This window comes from Bufo gargarizans, unplaced genomic scaffold (assembly GCF_014858855.1).
Source record: "Bufo gargarizans isolate SCDJY-AF-19 unplaced genomic scaffold, ASM1485885v1 fragScaff_scaffold_692_pilon, whole genome shotgun sequence".
Classification (NCBI taxonomy): domain Eukaryota; kingdom Metazoa; phylum Chordata; class Amphibia; order Anura; family Bufonidae; genus Bufo; species Bufo gargarizans.
This window is the reverse complement of record NW_025334166.1, coordinates 34,025-48,870: the sequence shown is the minus strand read 5'-3', so window position 1 is coordinate 48,870 and position 14,846 is coordinate 34,025. Positions and strand designations below refer to the sequence as shown.

General features: G+C 58.1%; 1 protein-coding gene across 2 annotated transcripts in view; it reads right to left on the bottom strand.

The window, feature by feature from the left end:
• Window positions 1-2,233: 2,233 nt before the first annotated feature.
• LOC122922758 overlaps window positions 2,234-14,846 on the bottom strand; it is a 28,296-nt gene continuing 15,683 nt past the window's right edge. The window contains exons 2-10 of one of the 2 annotated variants that reach the window (XM_044273476.1): window positions 11,380-11,553; window positions 11,197-11,302; window positions 8,926-9,054; window positions 8,629-8,842; window positions 8,391-8,513; window positions 6,248-6,435; window positions 5,986-6,182; window positions 3,839-3,936; window positions 2,234-3,764 (exon numbers count right to left, since the gene is read on the bottom strand). In XM_044273476.1, the coding sequence (XP_044129411.1) occupies window positions 3,700-3,764; window positions 3,839-3,936; window positions 5,986-6,182; window positions 6,248-6,435; window positions 8,391-8,513; window positions 8,629-8,842; window positions 8,926-9,054; window positions 11,197-11,302; window positions 11,380-11,553 (1,294 nt within the window). In that variant the 3' untranslated portion in view covers window positions 2,234-3,699. The remainder of the gene's footprint in view (window positions 3,765-3,838; window positions 3,937-5,985; window positions 6,183-6,247; window positions 6,436-8,390; window positions 8,514-8,628; window positions 8,843-8,925; window positions 9,055-11,196; window positions 11,303-11,379; window positions 11,554-14,846) is intronic. The other variant, XM_044273477.1, reaches the window with a different exon arrangement.

Below are 14,846 nucleotides of genomic sequence, written 5' to 3'. Positions count from 1 at the left end.
ATATAACAGAGAGACACACAGACAGACAGAGACTATATAACAGAGAGACACACAGACAGACAGAGACTATATAACAGAGAGACACACACAGAGACTATATAACAGAGAGACACACAGACAGAGACTATATAACAGAGAGACACACAGACAGACAGAGACTATATAACAGAGAGACACACAGACAGAGACTATATAACAGAGAGACAGACAGAGACTATATAACAGAGAGACACACAGACAGACAGAGACTATATAACAGAGACACACACAGACAGACAGAGACTATATAACAGAGAGACACACAGACAGAGACTATATAACAGAGAGACACACAGACAGAGACTATATAACAGAGAGACACACAGACAGACAGACTATATAACAGAGACACACACACACAGACAGAGACTATATAACAGAGAGACACACAGACAGAGACTATATAACAGAGAGACACACAGACAGACAGAGACTATATAACAGAGAGACAGACAGACAGAGACTATATAACAGAGAGACAGACAGACAGAGACTATATAACAGAGAGACACAGACGACACAGAGACTATATAACAGAGACACACAGACAGACAGAGACTATATAACAGAGAGACACACAGACAGACAGAGACTATATAACAGAGAGACCACAGACAGACAGAGACTATATAACAGAGACACACACAGACAGACAGAGACTATATAACAGAGAGACACACAGACAGAGACTATATAACAGAGAGACACACAGACAGAGACTATATAACAGAGACACACAGACAGAGACTATATAACAGAGAGACACACAGACAGACGACTATAAACAGAGACACACAGACAGACAGACTATATAACAGAGACACACAGACAGAGACTATATAACAGAGGACACACAGACAGACAGAGACTATATACAAGAGACAGACAGAGACTATATAAAGAGACACACACAGAGACTATATAACAGAGACACACACACAGACAGAGACTATATAAAAGACCAAGACACAGACAGAGACTATATAACAGAGAGACACACACACAGACAGAGACTATATAACAGAGACACACACAGACAGAGACTATATAACAGAGAGACACACACACAGACAGAGACTATATAACAGAGACACACACAGACAGAGACTATATAACAGAGACACACACACAGACAGAGACTATATAACAGAGACACACAGACAGAGACTATATAACAGAGACACACACAGACAGAGACTATATAACAGAGACACACAGACAGACAGAGACTATATAACAGAGACACACAGACAGACAGAGACTATATAACAGAGAGACAGACAGAGACTATATAACAGAGAGACAGACAGAGACTATATAACAGAGAGACACACAGACAGACAGAGACTATATAACAGAGAGACAGACAGAGACTATATAACAGAGAGACACACAGACAGAGACTATATAACAGAGAGACACACACACAGACAGAGACTATATAACAGAGACACACACAGACAGAGACTATATAACAGAGACACACACACAGACAGAGACTATATAACAGAGACACACACAGACAGAGACTATATAACAGACAAAAAGCCAAGATCACCTAAAAAAAAAGGTCAGATTTACACAATTCTACCTTTTATTAGGATGATTTATTAAAATACATTTGTCTGCACAGGATATATATATACACACACACGCGTCCGGTCACCTATACAGCACAGGATAGATATACACACGCGCGCGCACACACGCACACACACACACACACACACACACACACGTCCGGTCATGGATCAGTCTTCAAAATGCGTTCAGTGTTACTGTGGCAGCCAGGACGCTATTAAAGTCCTGGTTGCCATAGTAGGAGCGGGAGCGGGGGAGCGGTATACTTACCATCCGTGCGGCTCCCGGGGCGCTCCAGAGTGACGTCAGAGCGCCCCATGCGCATGGATGACGTGCCATGCGATCACATGATCCATGCGCGTAGGGCGCCCTGACGTCACTCTGGAGCGCCCCGGGAGCCGCACGGACGGTAAGTATGCTGCTCCCCTTTACCATGGCTGCCAGGACTTTAGCGTCCCGGCAGCCATGGTAACCATTCAGAAAAAGCTAAACGTCATTGTGGCAAGTGTTCAGGATTTTTGGCCGGAGCAAAAAGCGCAGCATGCTGCGGTATTTTCTCCGGCCAAAAAACGTTCCGTTACGGAACTAAAGACGTCCTGATGCATCATGAACGGATTTCACTCCATTAAGAATGCATTAGGATAATCCTGATCAGGATTCTTCCGGCATAGAGCCCCGACGACGGAACTCTGTGCCGGAAGACAAGAACGCAGGTGTGAAAGAGCCCTTATGTGGCAGATATAAAGTGTCAGCACTGACTACAGGAAGGGAGCGCCTCACCAGTGGAAGGCCCGGCCGCAGGGCATTTATGTGTATGCAGAGCCCCCCAACCAATCAGCACGGTATCGATAACTAGACGGGGTGAGAGCCCCCCAACCAATCAGCACGGTATTGATAACTAGACTGGGTGAGAGCCCCCCAACCAGTCATAACGCGGTATTGATAACTAGACGGGGTGAGAGCCCCCCAACCAATTAGCGCAGTATCGATAACTAGACGGGATGACAGCCCCCCAACCATTCATAGAGCGGTATCGATAACTAGACGGGGTGAGAGCCCCCCAACCAGTCATAGCGCGGTATCGATAACTAGACGGGGTGAGAGCCCCCCAACCAGTCATAGCACGGTATCGATAACTAGACGGGGTGAGAGCCCCCCAACCAGTCATAGCGCGGTATTGATATTGAGACCAGGTAAACGCCATCCTCTGTGGCAGACAGTCTGCAGGATTCTAAGTGCCCCCCAGTTTTCCCTCCTCACCCATCTCTTTCTAGGTTCGGGGTGGACATGACCCCATACCCCACGCTCTCCAGGATTAACCAGGCTCTGCTCCAGCTGGAGGCGTTCCAAGTCAGTCACCCCTGCCGGCAGCCAGACACCCCACCGGAGCTCCGAGCGTAGTCTGCACAGAGCAGCGGCCGCGTCACCGGGAGGAAGCCATTCTAATCATGTGATCACCCTGCAACGGGCGCTCGCTGCGTCGTGGGAGCTCAGGTCCAGCTGAAACTTGGGGCTGTCGCTGTAGAATGTTCCAGATCCATCAGATCCCCCCATGATGCGGACCCTGCACAGGCTCCGCCCCTTGCGCCTCTCTTTGTCAGAATCCGTCAGGGAGGAGGCAGTTAGGTTGATCATGGTGTGGCCAGCGCGGGGCAGATGCGCCCTCCCCCCAAACCTGATGGGGGTCCAGGACGAAGTGTCTGCAAAATAAAGCAATCATTAGTGTGGAACCCCACAATGTGTCAGACCTGTGTCCAGAGCGTTCTCGTCCTCCGCCGTTCCACTGAGCGTTCCCCGAGGATGACAGGGTGGTCCGTAAATCCCTCCCCCCCCCCCCCAAGCATCCTCCATGATATACTGTAACTCCCATCATGCTCCTGGCTCTTACCCAGATTAAAGATGAAGGCGTCCGTCAAGGAGCCGCTCGCAGAACACCCTCCGTGGATGAGGACTTTGTGCTCCGTCACCTGCATGGCCGCATGGAAGCTTCCAGAAGACACATTATACAGCGATTATAACGAGTGAGGGGAGGGGCATCAGTGTGCAAGGGGCGGTGACCGGACAGGAGGGGGCGCAGTCTCACCAGCGGGGGGAGGGCCTCTCAGACAAGGACGGACAGGACACCGCTCTGTACTCCATGTAACCTGCAGAGCAGTGCAGTGTGGGTATGCTGGCATGATGTCACACATATGATGTCACACTACAGACAGATCCTCACCCAAGTCCAGGATGTGAACGTCATTGAGATAGACTGAAGACGGAGAATGCCGGCCTCCAAACAGAACGAGCCGATTACCAAGGAGGGTGGCACTGTGACTGCGAGAGGGGAGCAGAGAGAGAGGACATGAAAATCACATGGAGGAGCCCCCCTCCACCAAACCCCTGGAGGAGGTCCCCCCCCACCAAACCCCTGGAGGAGGTCCCCCCCCCCCCACCAAACCCCTGGAGGAGGTCCCCCCCCCCCCTTCCACCAAAACCCTAGAGGAGCGCCCCTCCCTCCACCAAACCCCTGGAGGAGGTCCCCGCCCCCCTCCACCAAAACCCTGGAGGAGGTCCGTCCCCCCCCCCACCAAACCCCTGGAGGAGGTCCCCGTCCCCCCCCACCAAACCCCTGGAGGAGGTCCCCGTCCCCCCCCACCAAACCCCTGGAGGAGGTCCCCCCCCCCCGCCTCCCTCCACCAAAACCCTAGAGGAGCGCCCCTCCCTCCACCAAAACCCTAGAGGACCCCCCCCCCCTTCCACCAAAACCCTAGAGGACCCCCCCCCCCCTTCCACCAAAACCCTAGAGGAGCGCCCCTCCCTCCACCAAACCCCTGGAGGAGGTCCCCCCCCCCCGCCTCCCTCCACCAAAACCCTAGAGGAGCGCCCCTCCCTTCCACCAAAACCCTAGAGGACCCCCCCCCCCTTCCACCAAAACCCTAGAGGACCCCCCCCCTTCCACCAAAACCCTAGAGGACCCCCCCCCCCTCTTCCACCAAAACCCTAGAGGACCCCCCCCCCTCTTCCACCAAAACCCTAGAGGACCCCCCCCCCCTCTTCCACCAAAACCCTAGAGGACCCCCCCCCCCTCTTCCACCAAAACCCTAGAGGACCCCCCCCCCCTCTTCCACCAAAACCCTAGAGGACCCCCCCCCCCTCTTCCACCAAAACCCTAGAGGACCCCCCCCCCCTCTTCCACCAAACCCTAGAGGACCCCCCCCCCCTCTTCCACCAAAACCCTAGAGGACCCCCCCCCCTCTTCCACCAAAACCCTAGAGGACCCCCCCCCCCCTCTTCCACCAAAACCCTAGAGGACCCCCCCCCCCTCTTCCACCAAAACCCTAGAGGACCCCCCCCCCCCTCTTCCACCAAAACCCTAGAGGACCCCCCCCCCCCCCTCTTCCACCAAAACCCTAGAGGACCCCCCCCCCCCCCTCTTCCACCAAAACCCTAGAGGACCCCCCCCCCCCCCTCTTCCACCAAAACCCTAGAGGACCCCCCCCCTCTTCCACCAAAACCCTAGAGGACCCCCCCCCCCTCTTCCACCAAAACCCTAGAGGACCCCCCCCCCTCTTCCACCAAAACCCTAGAGGACCCCCCCCCCCTCTTCCACCAAAACCCTAGAGGACCCCCCCCCCCTCTTCCACCAAAACCCTAGAGGACCCCCCCCCCCCTCTTCCACCAAAACCCTAGAGGACCCCCCCCCCCCCCTCTTCCACCAAAACCCTAGAGGACCCCCCCCCCCCCCCTTCCACCACACGCCAAACCCTGGAGATCCCTGTCTGTCATACCCCAAAATTAACCAACACCAATCACACAATAGACCTTGGCGAGCCCCACCCAAGTCATCGCCTCAAATCTAGCCAATACCCATCAGACCCCAAATGTTGGAGACCCCCGTCTATCACCGTAAAACTAACCAATACCTACCACATCCCAAACCCCAGAGACCCCTGTCTGTCAACCCAAAAATACCCATCACACACTAGACCAGGGATCAGCAACCTTCAGCACTCCAGCTGTTGTGAAACTACAACTCCCAGCATGCTCCTTTCAGAGAACAACCAAGCAAGTGTGCATGATGGGAGATGTTGTTTCACAACACCTGGAGTGCTGGAGGTTGCTGATCAGTGCACTGGACCTAGGAGACCCCCATCCATTCATCAACCCAAAACTAACCAACACCCATCACACCCCAGACTTTGAAGATCCATCACCCCAAAAATGATGAGCCAGTAAGCTGCAGTCACAGAGACCCTCGGAAGCATGGGGGGGGGGGGGGTGACTGCAATGGGAGTGTCATGGCTCCCCTTTTCCTGGTGCCACTGATTTCCACGTTTCTGACCTTTGCACTTTGTGTCACTGACCCGTGGCACTGCTCCTCACCCGTATCTTGGCAGCGGCCTCTCCCCCTCCACGATGGGCTGATACCAGATCTTGTACTCGGAGTTGAAGATATAAAGGGCGTTGGTGCAGACTCCAGAATCTGCTGCCACCTGAGGGCACAGACCCCCGAACACATAGAGCTCGCGCTGGTACATGACGGCTGTGTGATAGGACAAGGTGGGCACCTTCCCCACCGCCTGCAGCAGAGGACACCAGTCACGGGTCGTTACCATGTCACCTCCCGGTGGCCCTCGGTACTTACGGTGAGCAGGGTCCACTTCCAGTCCAGGGTGTCCAGCACATAGACGTTACTCAGCCAGCGCCGCTCCCACTGCCCTCCATACACAAACACTTTCTTGGTCTCAGGGTCAAAAGTCGCAGTGTGGCCCCTGGAGCACCGGGGAGCAGAGCCAGTGCACAAGCTGTCCATCTGGAACCAGAAGTCACTGTCTGAGGAACCAAGATGAAAGGGTTAAAGAGGCCCGATTAGGTCACTCCAACAGAGGGTCACAGAATGTCATAGTCATACAGTTACTTCGACATCAACGTCTCATCTCGGCACGTAGTGCGTCACACATCACTACACATTCCCACACACCGCGTGTCACCCCAGAACCGTCAGTCATCCGTGGACGCAGCGTGTTACCTGTGATACAGTCATCCCTGGACGCAGCATGTCACCCGTCACCATCAGACAGTCATCCCTGGACACAGCATGTCACCCGTCACCATTATACAGTCATCCCTGGATGCAGCATGTCACCATCATACAGTCCTCCCTGGATGCAGCATGTCACCCGTCACCATCAGACAGTCATCCCTGGACACAGCATGTCACCCGTCACCATCAGACAGTCATCCCTGGACACAGCATGTCACCCGTCACCATCAGACAGTCATCCCTGGACACAGCATGTCACCCGTCACCATCAGACAGTCATCCCTGGACACAGGATGTCATCCGTCACCATCAGACAGTCATCCCTGGACACAGGATGTCACCCGTCACAGTCGTACAGTCATCCCTGGACGCAGCATGTCACCCGTCACAGTCGTACAGTCATCCCTGGACGCAGCATGTCACCCGTCACAGTCGTACAGTCATCCCTGGACGCAGCATGTCACCCGTCACAGTCGTACAGTCATCCCTGGACGCAGCATGTCACCCGTCACAGTCGTACAGTCATCCCTGGACGCAGCATGTCACCCGTCACCATCAGACAGTCATCCCTGGACGCAGCATGTCACCCGTCACCATCAGACAGTCATCCCTGGACACAGGATGTCATCCGTCACCATCGTACAGTCATCCCTGGACACAGCATGTCACCCGTCACAGTCGTACAGTCATCCCTGGACGCAGCATGTCACAGTCGTACAGTCATCCCTGGACGCAGCATGTCACCCGTCACAGTCGTACAGTCATCCCTGGACGCAGCATGTCACCCGTCACAGTCGTACAGTCATCCCTGGACGCAGCATGTCACCCGTCACAGTCGTACAGTCATCCCTGGACGCAGCATGTCACCCGTCAGTCGTACAGTCCTCCCTGGATGCAGCATGTCACAGTCGTACAGTCCTCCCTGGATGCAGCATGTCACAGTCGTACAGTCCTCCCTGGATGCAGCATGTCACCCGTCACAGTCGTACAGTCCTCCCTGGATGCAGCATGTCACCCGTCACAGTCGTACAGTCATCCCTGGATGCAGCATGTCATCCGTCACCATCATACAGTCATCCCTGGACGCAGCATGTCACCCGTCACAGTCGTACAGTCCTCCCTGGATGCAGCATGTCACCCGTCACAGTCGTACAGTCCTCCCTGGATGCAGCATGTCACAGTCGTACAGTCCTCCCTGGATGCAGCATGTCACAGTCGTACAGTCCTCCCTGGATGCAGCATGTCACAGTCGTACAGTCCTCCCTGGATGCAGCATGTCACCCGTCACAGTCGTACAGTCATCCCTGAATGCAGCATGTCACCCGTCAGTCGTACAGTCATCCCTGAATGCAGCATGTCACCCGTCAGTCGTACAGTCCTCCCTGAATGCAGCATGTCACCCGTCACAGTCGTACAGTCATCCCTGGACACAGCATGTCACCCGTCACAGTCGTACAGTCCTCCCTGGATGCAGCATGTCACCCGTCACAGTCGTACAGTCCTCCCTGGATGCAGCATGTCACCCGTCACAGTCGTACAGTCCTCCCTGGACACAGCATGTCACCCGTCACCATCATACAGTCATCCCTGGACACAGCATGTCACCCGTCACAGTCGTACAGTCCTCCCTGGATGCAGCATGTCACCCGTCACAGTCGTACAGTCCTCCCTGGACGCAGCATATCACCCCATCCAGGGACGACAGCACTATCCACCATGTCCGTCCGGTCCAGACCCCACATACCTAGTTCCAGCTTCCACAGCGAGTCCGGACTGGACTTTTCATTGGCTCCTTCCCCACCAATCAGAATGGCTGTTTCGGGATCACAGAGGCAGGTGCTGTGGCCCCAACGAGCCGAAGGACAAACTGAGGAGAGAATGTACGAGGAGTGAACACAAGCCTCCGCCATACTGTCACCGGACCCAGGGAACGGCCCCTGGGTGGGTCTGTGATGGAGGAGCCCCTCATTACCTTTACTCACCTGCGCCCGCAGTCCCATCCTCAGATCCTCTGCTGCCAAAACTGAGTCTTCTGGGATTCCTAGACACAGCATTTGCCCTCCTGCCCGGTTCCTGCCCGCCTGACCCATCCTTGTTGACGAGGGGCAGTTTCAGAGCTGCTCTCTTCAGCGGGGGAGAATCTTTCAGGTTGGCACAAGCAGCCAGCTGGGCGTCCTCCGCACTGCCACCCTTCTCCTAGAGGACGGACATCAACTCCCAATCATGTATGGCCTCCTGCACCATCCACTGGGCGCTCTCCTACTGCCCCCGATACCCACCTCCACTGTGACCCCCAGCAGTCTCACCTGGGCAATTGTGCTCTCCGATAAGAGCGGGCTACTGGGGGGTCCTGCGCTGAGCCTCCTCCTGGCAGGGGTGCTGCTGCTGAAGCCGGAGCCTCTCATCACCTGCACAAATGAGACAAGAAAGAGCGGGCGATAGGACAGCGGGAAGGGGGGGGGGGGGGCGAAAGGACAGCAGAGGGGATGCGGCAAGGAGCGGGGGGGGGGGTTTGGGACAAGGAGCGGGGGGGCGATGGGATGCGGGAAGGAGCGGGGGGGGCGATGGGACGCGGCAAGGAGCGGGGGGGGGGGCGATGGGACGCGGCAAGGAGCGGGGGGGGGCGATGGGACGCGGCAAGGAGCGGGGGGGGGCGATGGGACGCGGCAAGGAGCGGGGGGGGGCGATGGGACGCGGCAAGGAGCGGGGGGGGGCGATGGGACGCGGCAAGGAGCGGGGGGGGCGATGGGACGCGGCAGGGAGCGGGGGGGGGCGATGGGACGCGGCAAAGAGCGGGGGGGTGATGGGACGCGGCAAGGAGCGGGGGGGGGGCGATGGGACGCGGCAAGGAGCGGGGGGGGGGCGATGGGACGCGGCAAGGAGCGGGGGGGGGGGCGATGGGACGCGGCAAGGAGCGGGGGGGGGGGCGATGGGACGCGGCAAGGAGCGGGGGGGGGGGGCGATGGGACGCGGCAAGGAGCGGGGGGGGGGGCGATGGGACGCGGCAAGGAGCGGGGGGGGCGATGGGGACGCGGCAAGGAGCGGGGGGGGGCGATGGGACGCGGCAAGGAGCGGGGGGGCGATGGGACGCGGCAAGGAGCGGGGGGGCGATGGGACGCGGCAAGGAGCGGGGGGGCGATGGGACGCGGCAAGGAGCGGGGGGGCGATGGGACGCGGCAAGGAGCGGGGGGGCGATGGGACGCGGCAAGGAGCGGGGGGCGATGGGACGCGGCAAGGAGCGGGGGGGCGATGGGACGCGGCAAGGAGCGGGGGGGCGATGGGACGCGGCAAGGAGCGGGGGGGCGATGGGACGCGGCAAGGAGCGGGGGGGGGCGATGGACGCGGCAAGGAGCGGGGGGGCGATAGGACGGCAGGGGGGGGACGCAGCAAGGAGCGGGGGGGCGATAGGACGGCAGGGGGGGGACGCAGCAAGGAGGGGGGGGCGATGGGACGCGGCAAGGAGCGGGGGGGGGCGATGGGACGCGGCAAGGAGCGGGGGGGGGCGATGGGACGCGGCAAGGAGCGGGGGGGGGGGCGATGGGACGCGGCAAGGAGCGGGGGGGGGGGCGATGGGACGCGGCAAGGAGCGGGGGGGGGCGATGGGACGCGGCAAAGAGCGGGGGGGGGCGATGGGACGCGGCAAGGAGCGGGGGGGGGGCGATGGGACGCGGCAAGGAGCGGGGGGGGGGCGATGGGACGCGGCAAGGAGCGGGGGGGGGGCGATGGGACGCGGCAAGGAGCGGGGGGGGGGCGATGGGACGCGGCAAGGAGCGGGGGGGGCGATGGGACGCGGCAAGGAGCGGGGGGGGGCGATGGGACGCGGCAAGGAGCGGGGGGGGGGCGATGGGACGCGGCAAGGAGCGGGGGGGGGGCGATGGGACGCGGCAAGGAGCGGGGGGGGGGCGATGGGACGCGGCAAGGAGCGGCGGGGGGGCGATGGGACGCGGCAAGGAGCGGGGGGGCGATGGGACGCGGCAAGGAGCGGGGGGGGCGATGGGACGCGGCAAGGAGCGGGGGGGCGATGGGACGCGGCAAGGAGCGGGGGGGCGATGGGACGCGGCAAGGAGCGGGGGGGCGATGGGACGCGGCAAGGAGCGGGGGGGCGATGGGACGGCAGGGGGGGGACGCAGCAAGGAGCGGGGGGCGATGGGACGTGGCAAGGAGCGGGGGGGGGCGATGGGACGCGGCAAGGAGCGGGGGGGGCGATGGGACGCGGCAAGGAGCGGGGGGGGGCGATGGGACGCGGCAAGGAGCGAGGGGGGCGATAGGACAGCAGGGGGGGGACGCAGCAAGGAGCGGGGGGCGATGGGACGTGGCAAGGAGCGGGGGGGCGATGGGACGGCAGGGGGGGACGGGCGATAGGACGGCAGGGGGGGACGCAGCAAGGAGCGGGGGGGGCGATAGGACGTGGCGGCAAGGAGCGGGGGGGGACGATGGGACGCGGCGGCAAGGAGCGGGGGGGGGACGATAGGACGGCAGGGGGGACGCGGCAAGGGGGGGGGGGCGATAGGACGGCAGGGGAAAGAGGGAGTTTCTGCTCCTAGTTTTACCTTCCCGGACACGGTCAGGCACAGTTTGGCGGGCGTTCCTTGTGCTGCTAATTTGAGGCACTCCATTACGATGTCCAGACTCCACTCACCGTCCCAGACCAGTGACCTGCGGGGGGCAGAGTGCTGGTGAGCCATTCGCTCCTCAATACTACCATCTGGACCATTCTAGGAGACCACTATTACCTGCAGTCAGCAGACAGAGTCCCTATGTGCTGAGGCTGCGCCGAACCCGCGACCAGCTGAGCAGAAACACACGAATCCGAGGAGTACGAACCCCAGTCCCCCATACTAAAGAGCAGCAGATGTGGAGGCAGAGGAAGCGGCAACGGCAGCTGGAAACTCATCCGACCACCCTTACTGTAAAGAAGAGAGAAGTGGTACTGTGCAGAATAAGAGCAGATACAGAGGATTACACCCAGTATACAGGACTGGAGAAGTGGTACTGTGCAGTGTACATATACAGAGTAAGAGCAGATACTGAGGATTACACCCAGTATACAGGACTGGAGAAGTGGTACTGTGCAGTGTACATATACAGAGTAAGAGCAGATACAGAGGATTACACCCAGTATACAGGACTGGAGAAGTGGTACTGTGCAGTGTATATATATACAGAATAAGAGCAGAGACTGAGGATTACACCTGGTATACAGGACTGGAGAAGTGGTACTGTGCAGTGTATATATACAGAATAAGAGCAGAGACTGAGGATTACACCTGGTATACAGGACTGGAGAAGTGGTACTGTGCAGAGTTAGGGTCCATTCACACGTCCGCAAAATGGATCCGCATCCGTTCCGCAATTTTTAATGGGGCTGGAATGTGCTGTCCGCATCCACATTTGCGGATCCGCACTTCCGCATCCGTGTTTCCGTTTCCGCAAAAAAATAGAACATGTCCTATTCTTGTCCGCAATTGCGGACAAGAACAGGCATATTCTATTAGTGCCGGCAATGTGCGGTCCGCAAAATGCGGAATGCACATTGCCGCTTTCCGTGTTTTGCGGATCCGTGTATCCGCAAAACACATTGCGGACGTGTGAATGGAGCCTAAGAGCAGATACTGAGGATTACACCCGGTATACAGGACAGGAGAAGTGGTACTGTGCAGAGCAAGAGCAGCTGGCTGGCTGCCTCATGGCTTCAGTGGCTGGCTGGCTGCCTCATGGCTTCAGTGGCTGGCTGGCTCATGGCTCAGGCTGCCTCATGGCTTCAGTGGCTGGCTGGCTGCCTCATGGCTTCAGTGGCTGGCTGGCTGCCTCATGGCTTCAGGGGCTGGCTGGCTGCCTCATGGCTTCAGGGGCTGGCTGGCTGCCTCATGGCTTCAGGGGCTGGCTGGCTGGCTGCCTCATGGCTTCAGGGGCTGGCTGGCTGGCTGCCTCCCTCATGGCTTCAGGGGCTGGCTGCCTGCCTGCCTCATGGCTTCAGGGGCTGGCTGCCTCATGGCTTCAGGGGCTGGCTGCCTGCCTGCCTCATGGCTTCAGGGGCTGGCTGCCTGCCTGCCTCATGGCTTCAGGGGCTGGCTGCCTGCCTGCCTCATGGCTTCAGGGGCTGGCTGCCTCATGGCTTCAGGGGCTGGCTGCCTGCCTGCCTCATGGCTTCAGGGGCTGGCTGCCTCATGGCTTCAGGGGCTGGCTGCCTCATGGCTTCAGGGGCTGGCTGCCTGCCTCATGGCTTCAGGGGCTGGCTGCCTGCCTCATGGCTTCAGGGGCTGGCTGCCTGCCTCATGGCTTCAGGGGCTGGCTGCCTGCCTCATGGCTTCAGGGGCTGGCTGCCTGCCTCATGGCTTCAGGGGCTGGCTGCCTGCCTCATGGCTTCAGGGGCTGGCTGCCTGCCTCATGGCTTCAGGGGCTGGCTGCCTGCCTCATGGCTTCAGGGGCTGGCTGCCTGCCTCATGGCTTCAGGGGCTGGCTGGCTGCCTCATGGCTTCAGGGGCTGGCTGGCTGCCTCATGGCTTCAGGGGCTGGCTGGCTGCCTCATGGCTTCAGGGGCTGGCTGGCTGCCTCATGGCTTCAGGGGCTGGCTGGCTGGCTATTTTCACCCCGGCAGCCCCCCTGAGCCTAGCATTGGAGCATCTCATGCTCTGATGCGCTCCTGTGCCATGCGCTAAATCGCGCAGGGCACAGGCTCTTTTGTATTCAATAACACACTGCCGGGCGGTAACTTCCGCCCGGCAGTGTGTTAGGGCCGGTGACGTCACCGATCAGTTTTACTGGCTAGGGCAGCGCTAAATCTCACCCATCAGTGCCGGTGACGTCACCGGGCTTCCTGTCAGCCCCATGGAACTCCTAAAAATGCCTTTGCCCTGCGCAATTTAGCGCAGGGCAAAGGAGAGCATCGGAGCATGAACTGCTCCGATGCTCGTGTCAGGGGGGCTGCCGGGGTGAAAATGGAGGGATGTCCGTGTTCAGCTCTGAACCTGGACAACCCCTTTAAGGGTCTACAATAAGCATTAAGCATAGCACTCTAAGCCCTGTAATGCTCTTGGTGAGGAGTGAGAAGATGGCCTATAGGATGTAAGGCATACCAACAAAGCCCTATATGGCTCCTGGTTGGGAGTAAGTAGATGGACTAGAACATTTACTCTGGATGGCATACAGGGGGTACTGCGCGCCAGCAAAACCCTATTAATACTTGCTGCCCATCTAGTGTTTCCCAGGGAGGCCCTGGTAAGGTCAGCGGGGTCGTTTGTGTGGTATTTCTGGCAGGGACCCTAGGGGGATCTGTAAGGTCCAAAGGACTCATGGGACCTGTTGCGGCAGATCGGTGAGGGGATGGATGCCACGGTACAGCTTCATCGTGGATGCCAGATTGCGAGGAAATTTTGGACGCCTAAAGTTCTTCTGGTGATGTAGGAAAGGGCCTCAAGTGGATCTTGGATGAAAGCATCCGTCTCGCAATATATTCTGCGCCAAAGAGATCGGTGTTCGGCCATCGCCGTCATTCTGGTCAAGGTAAGAACTTCTCTAGAGTGTTTGTTACATCTTTACTTTGTTACAATTCTTGATGAGAAACCCATGAGGTTTATCTTATAAGTTTATGCTGGTTTGTATCTAGTGTCCAATATTATTATTTATCAGATATTTGTATGTGATTTTCACAAGCATATTGAGAACAAGGTAACCCAACCACCCCTCCCCCTCCCCGAGTCCACGGATCGTGTAGTCAGTCCGGCAGTAGATCCTCATACACTAGTGGGGGTTCCCTATGCTTCCATCTGGGTATCAGGTTCTTTTTGATAAGCCCGCAGATCAGAAGGAAAGAGTTCGGCCGCTGCCTGGATGTCAGGAGATGCCTTCGGCTACTCTCACACTGGCGGTTTACTTTTCCGGCATACAGTTCCGTCACAGGGGCTCTATACCGGAAAAGAACTGATCAGGATTATCCCCATCAATTCTGAATGGAGAGCGATCCGCTCAGGACGTCTTCAGTTCAGTTCAGTCGGTTTGACTGATCAGGCAAAAGAGAAAACCGCAGCGCGCTACGCTTTTATCTCTGGCGGAAAAAACTGAAGACTCGCCTGAATGCCGGAACTGGCATTTTTTCCCATAGGAATGTATTAGTGCCGGATCTGGCATTCAGAATACCGAATCAGTCCTTCCGGTCTGCGCATGCGCAAACTGAAAAAAAGGTGAAAAAAAATAAATGCCG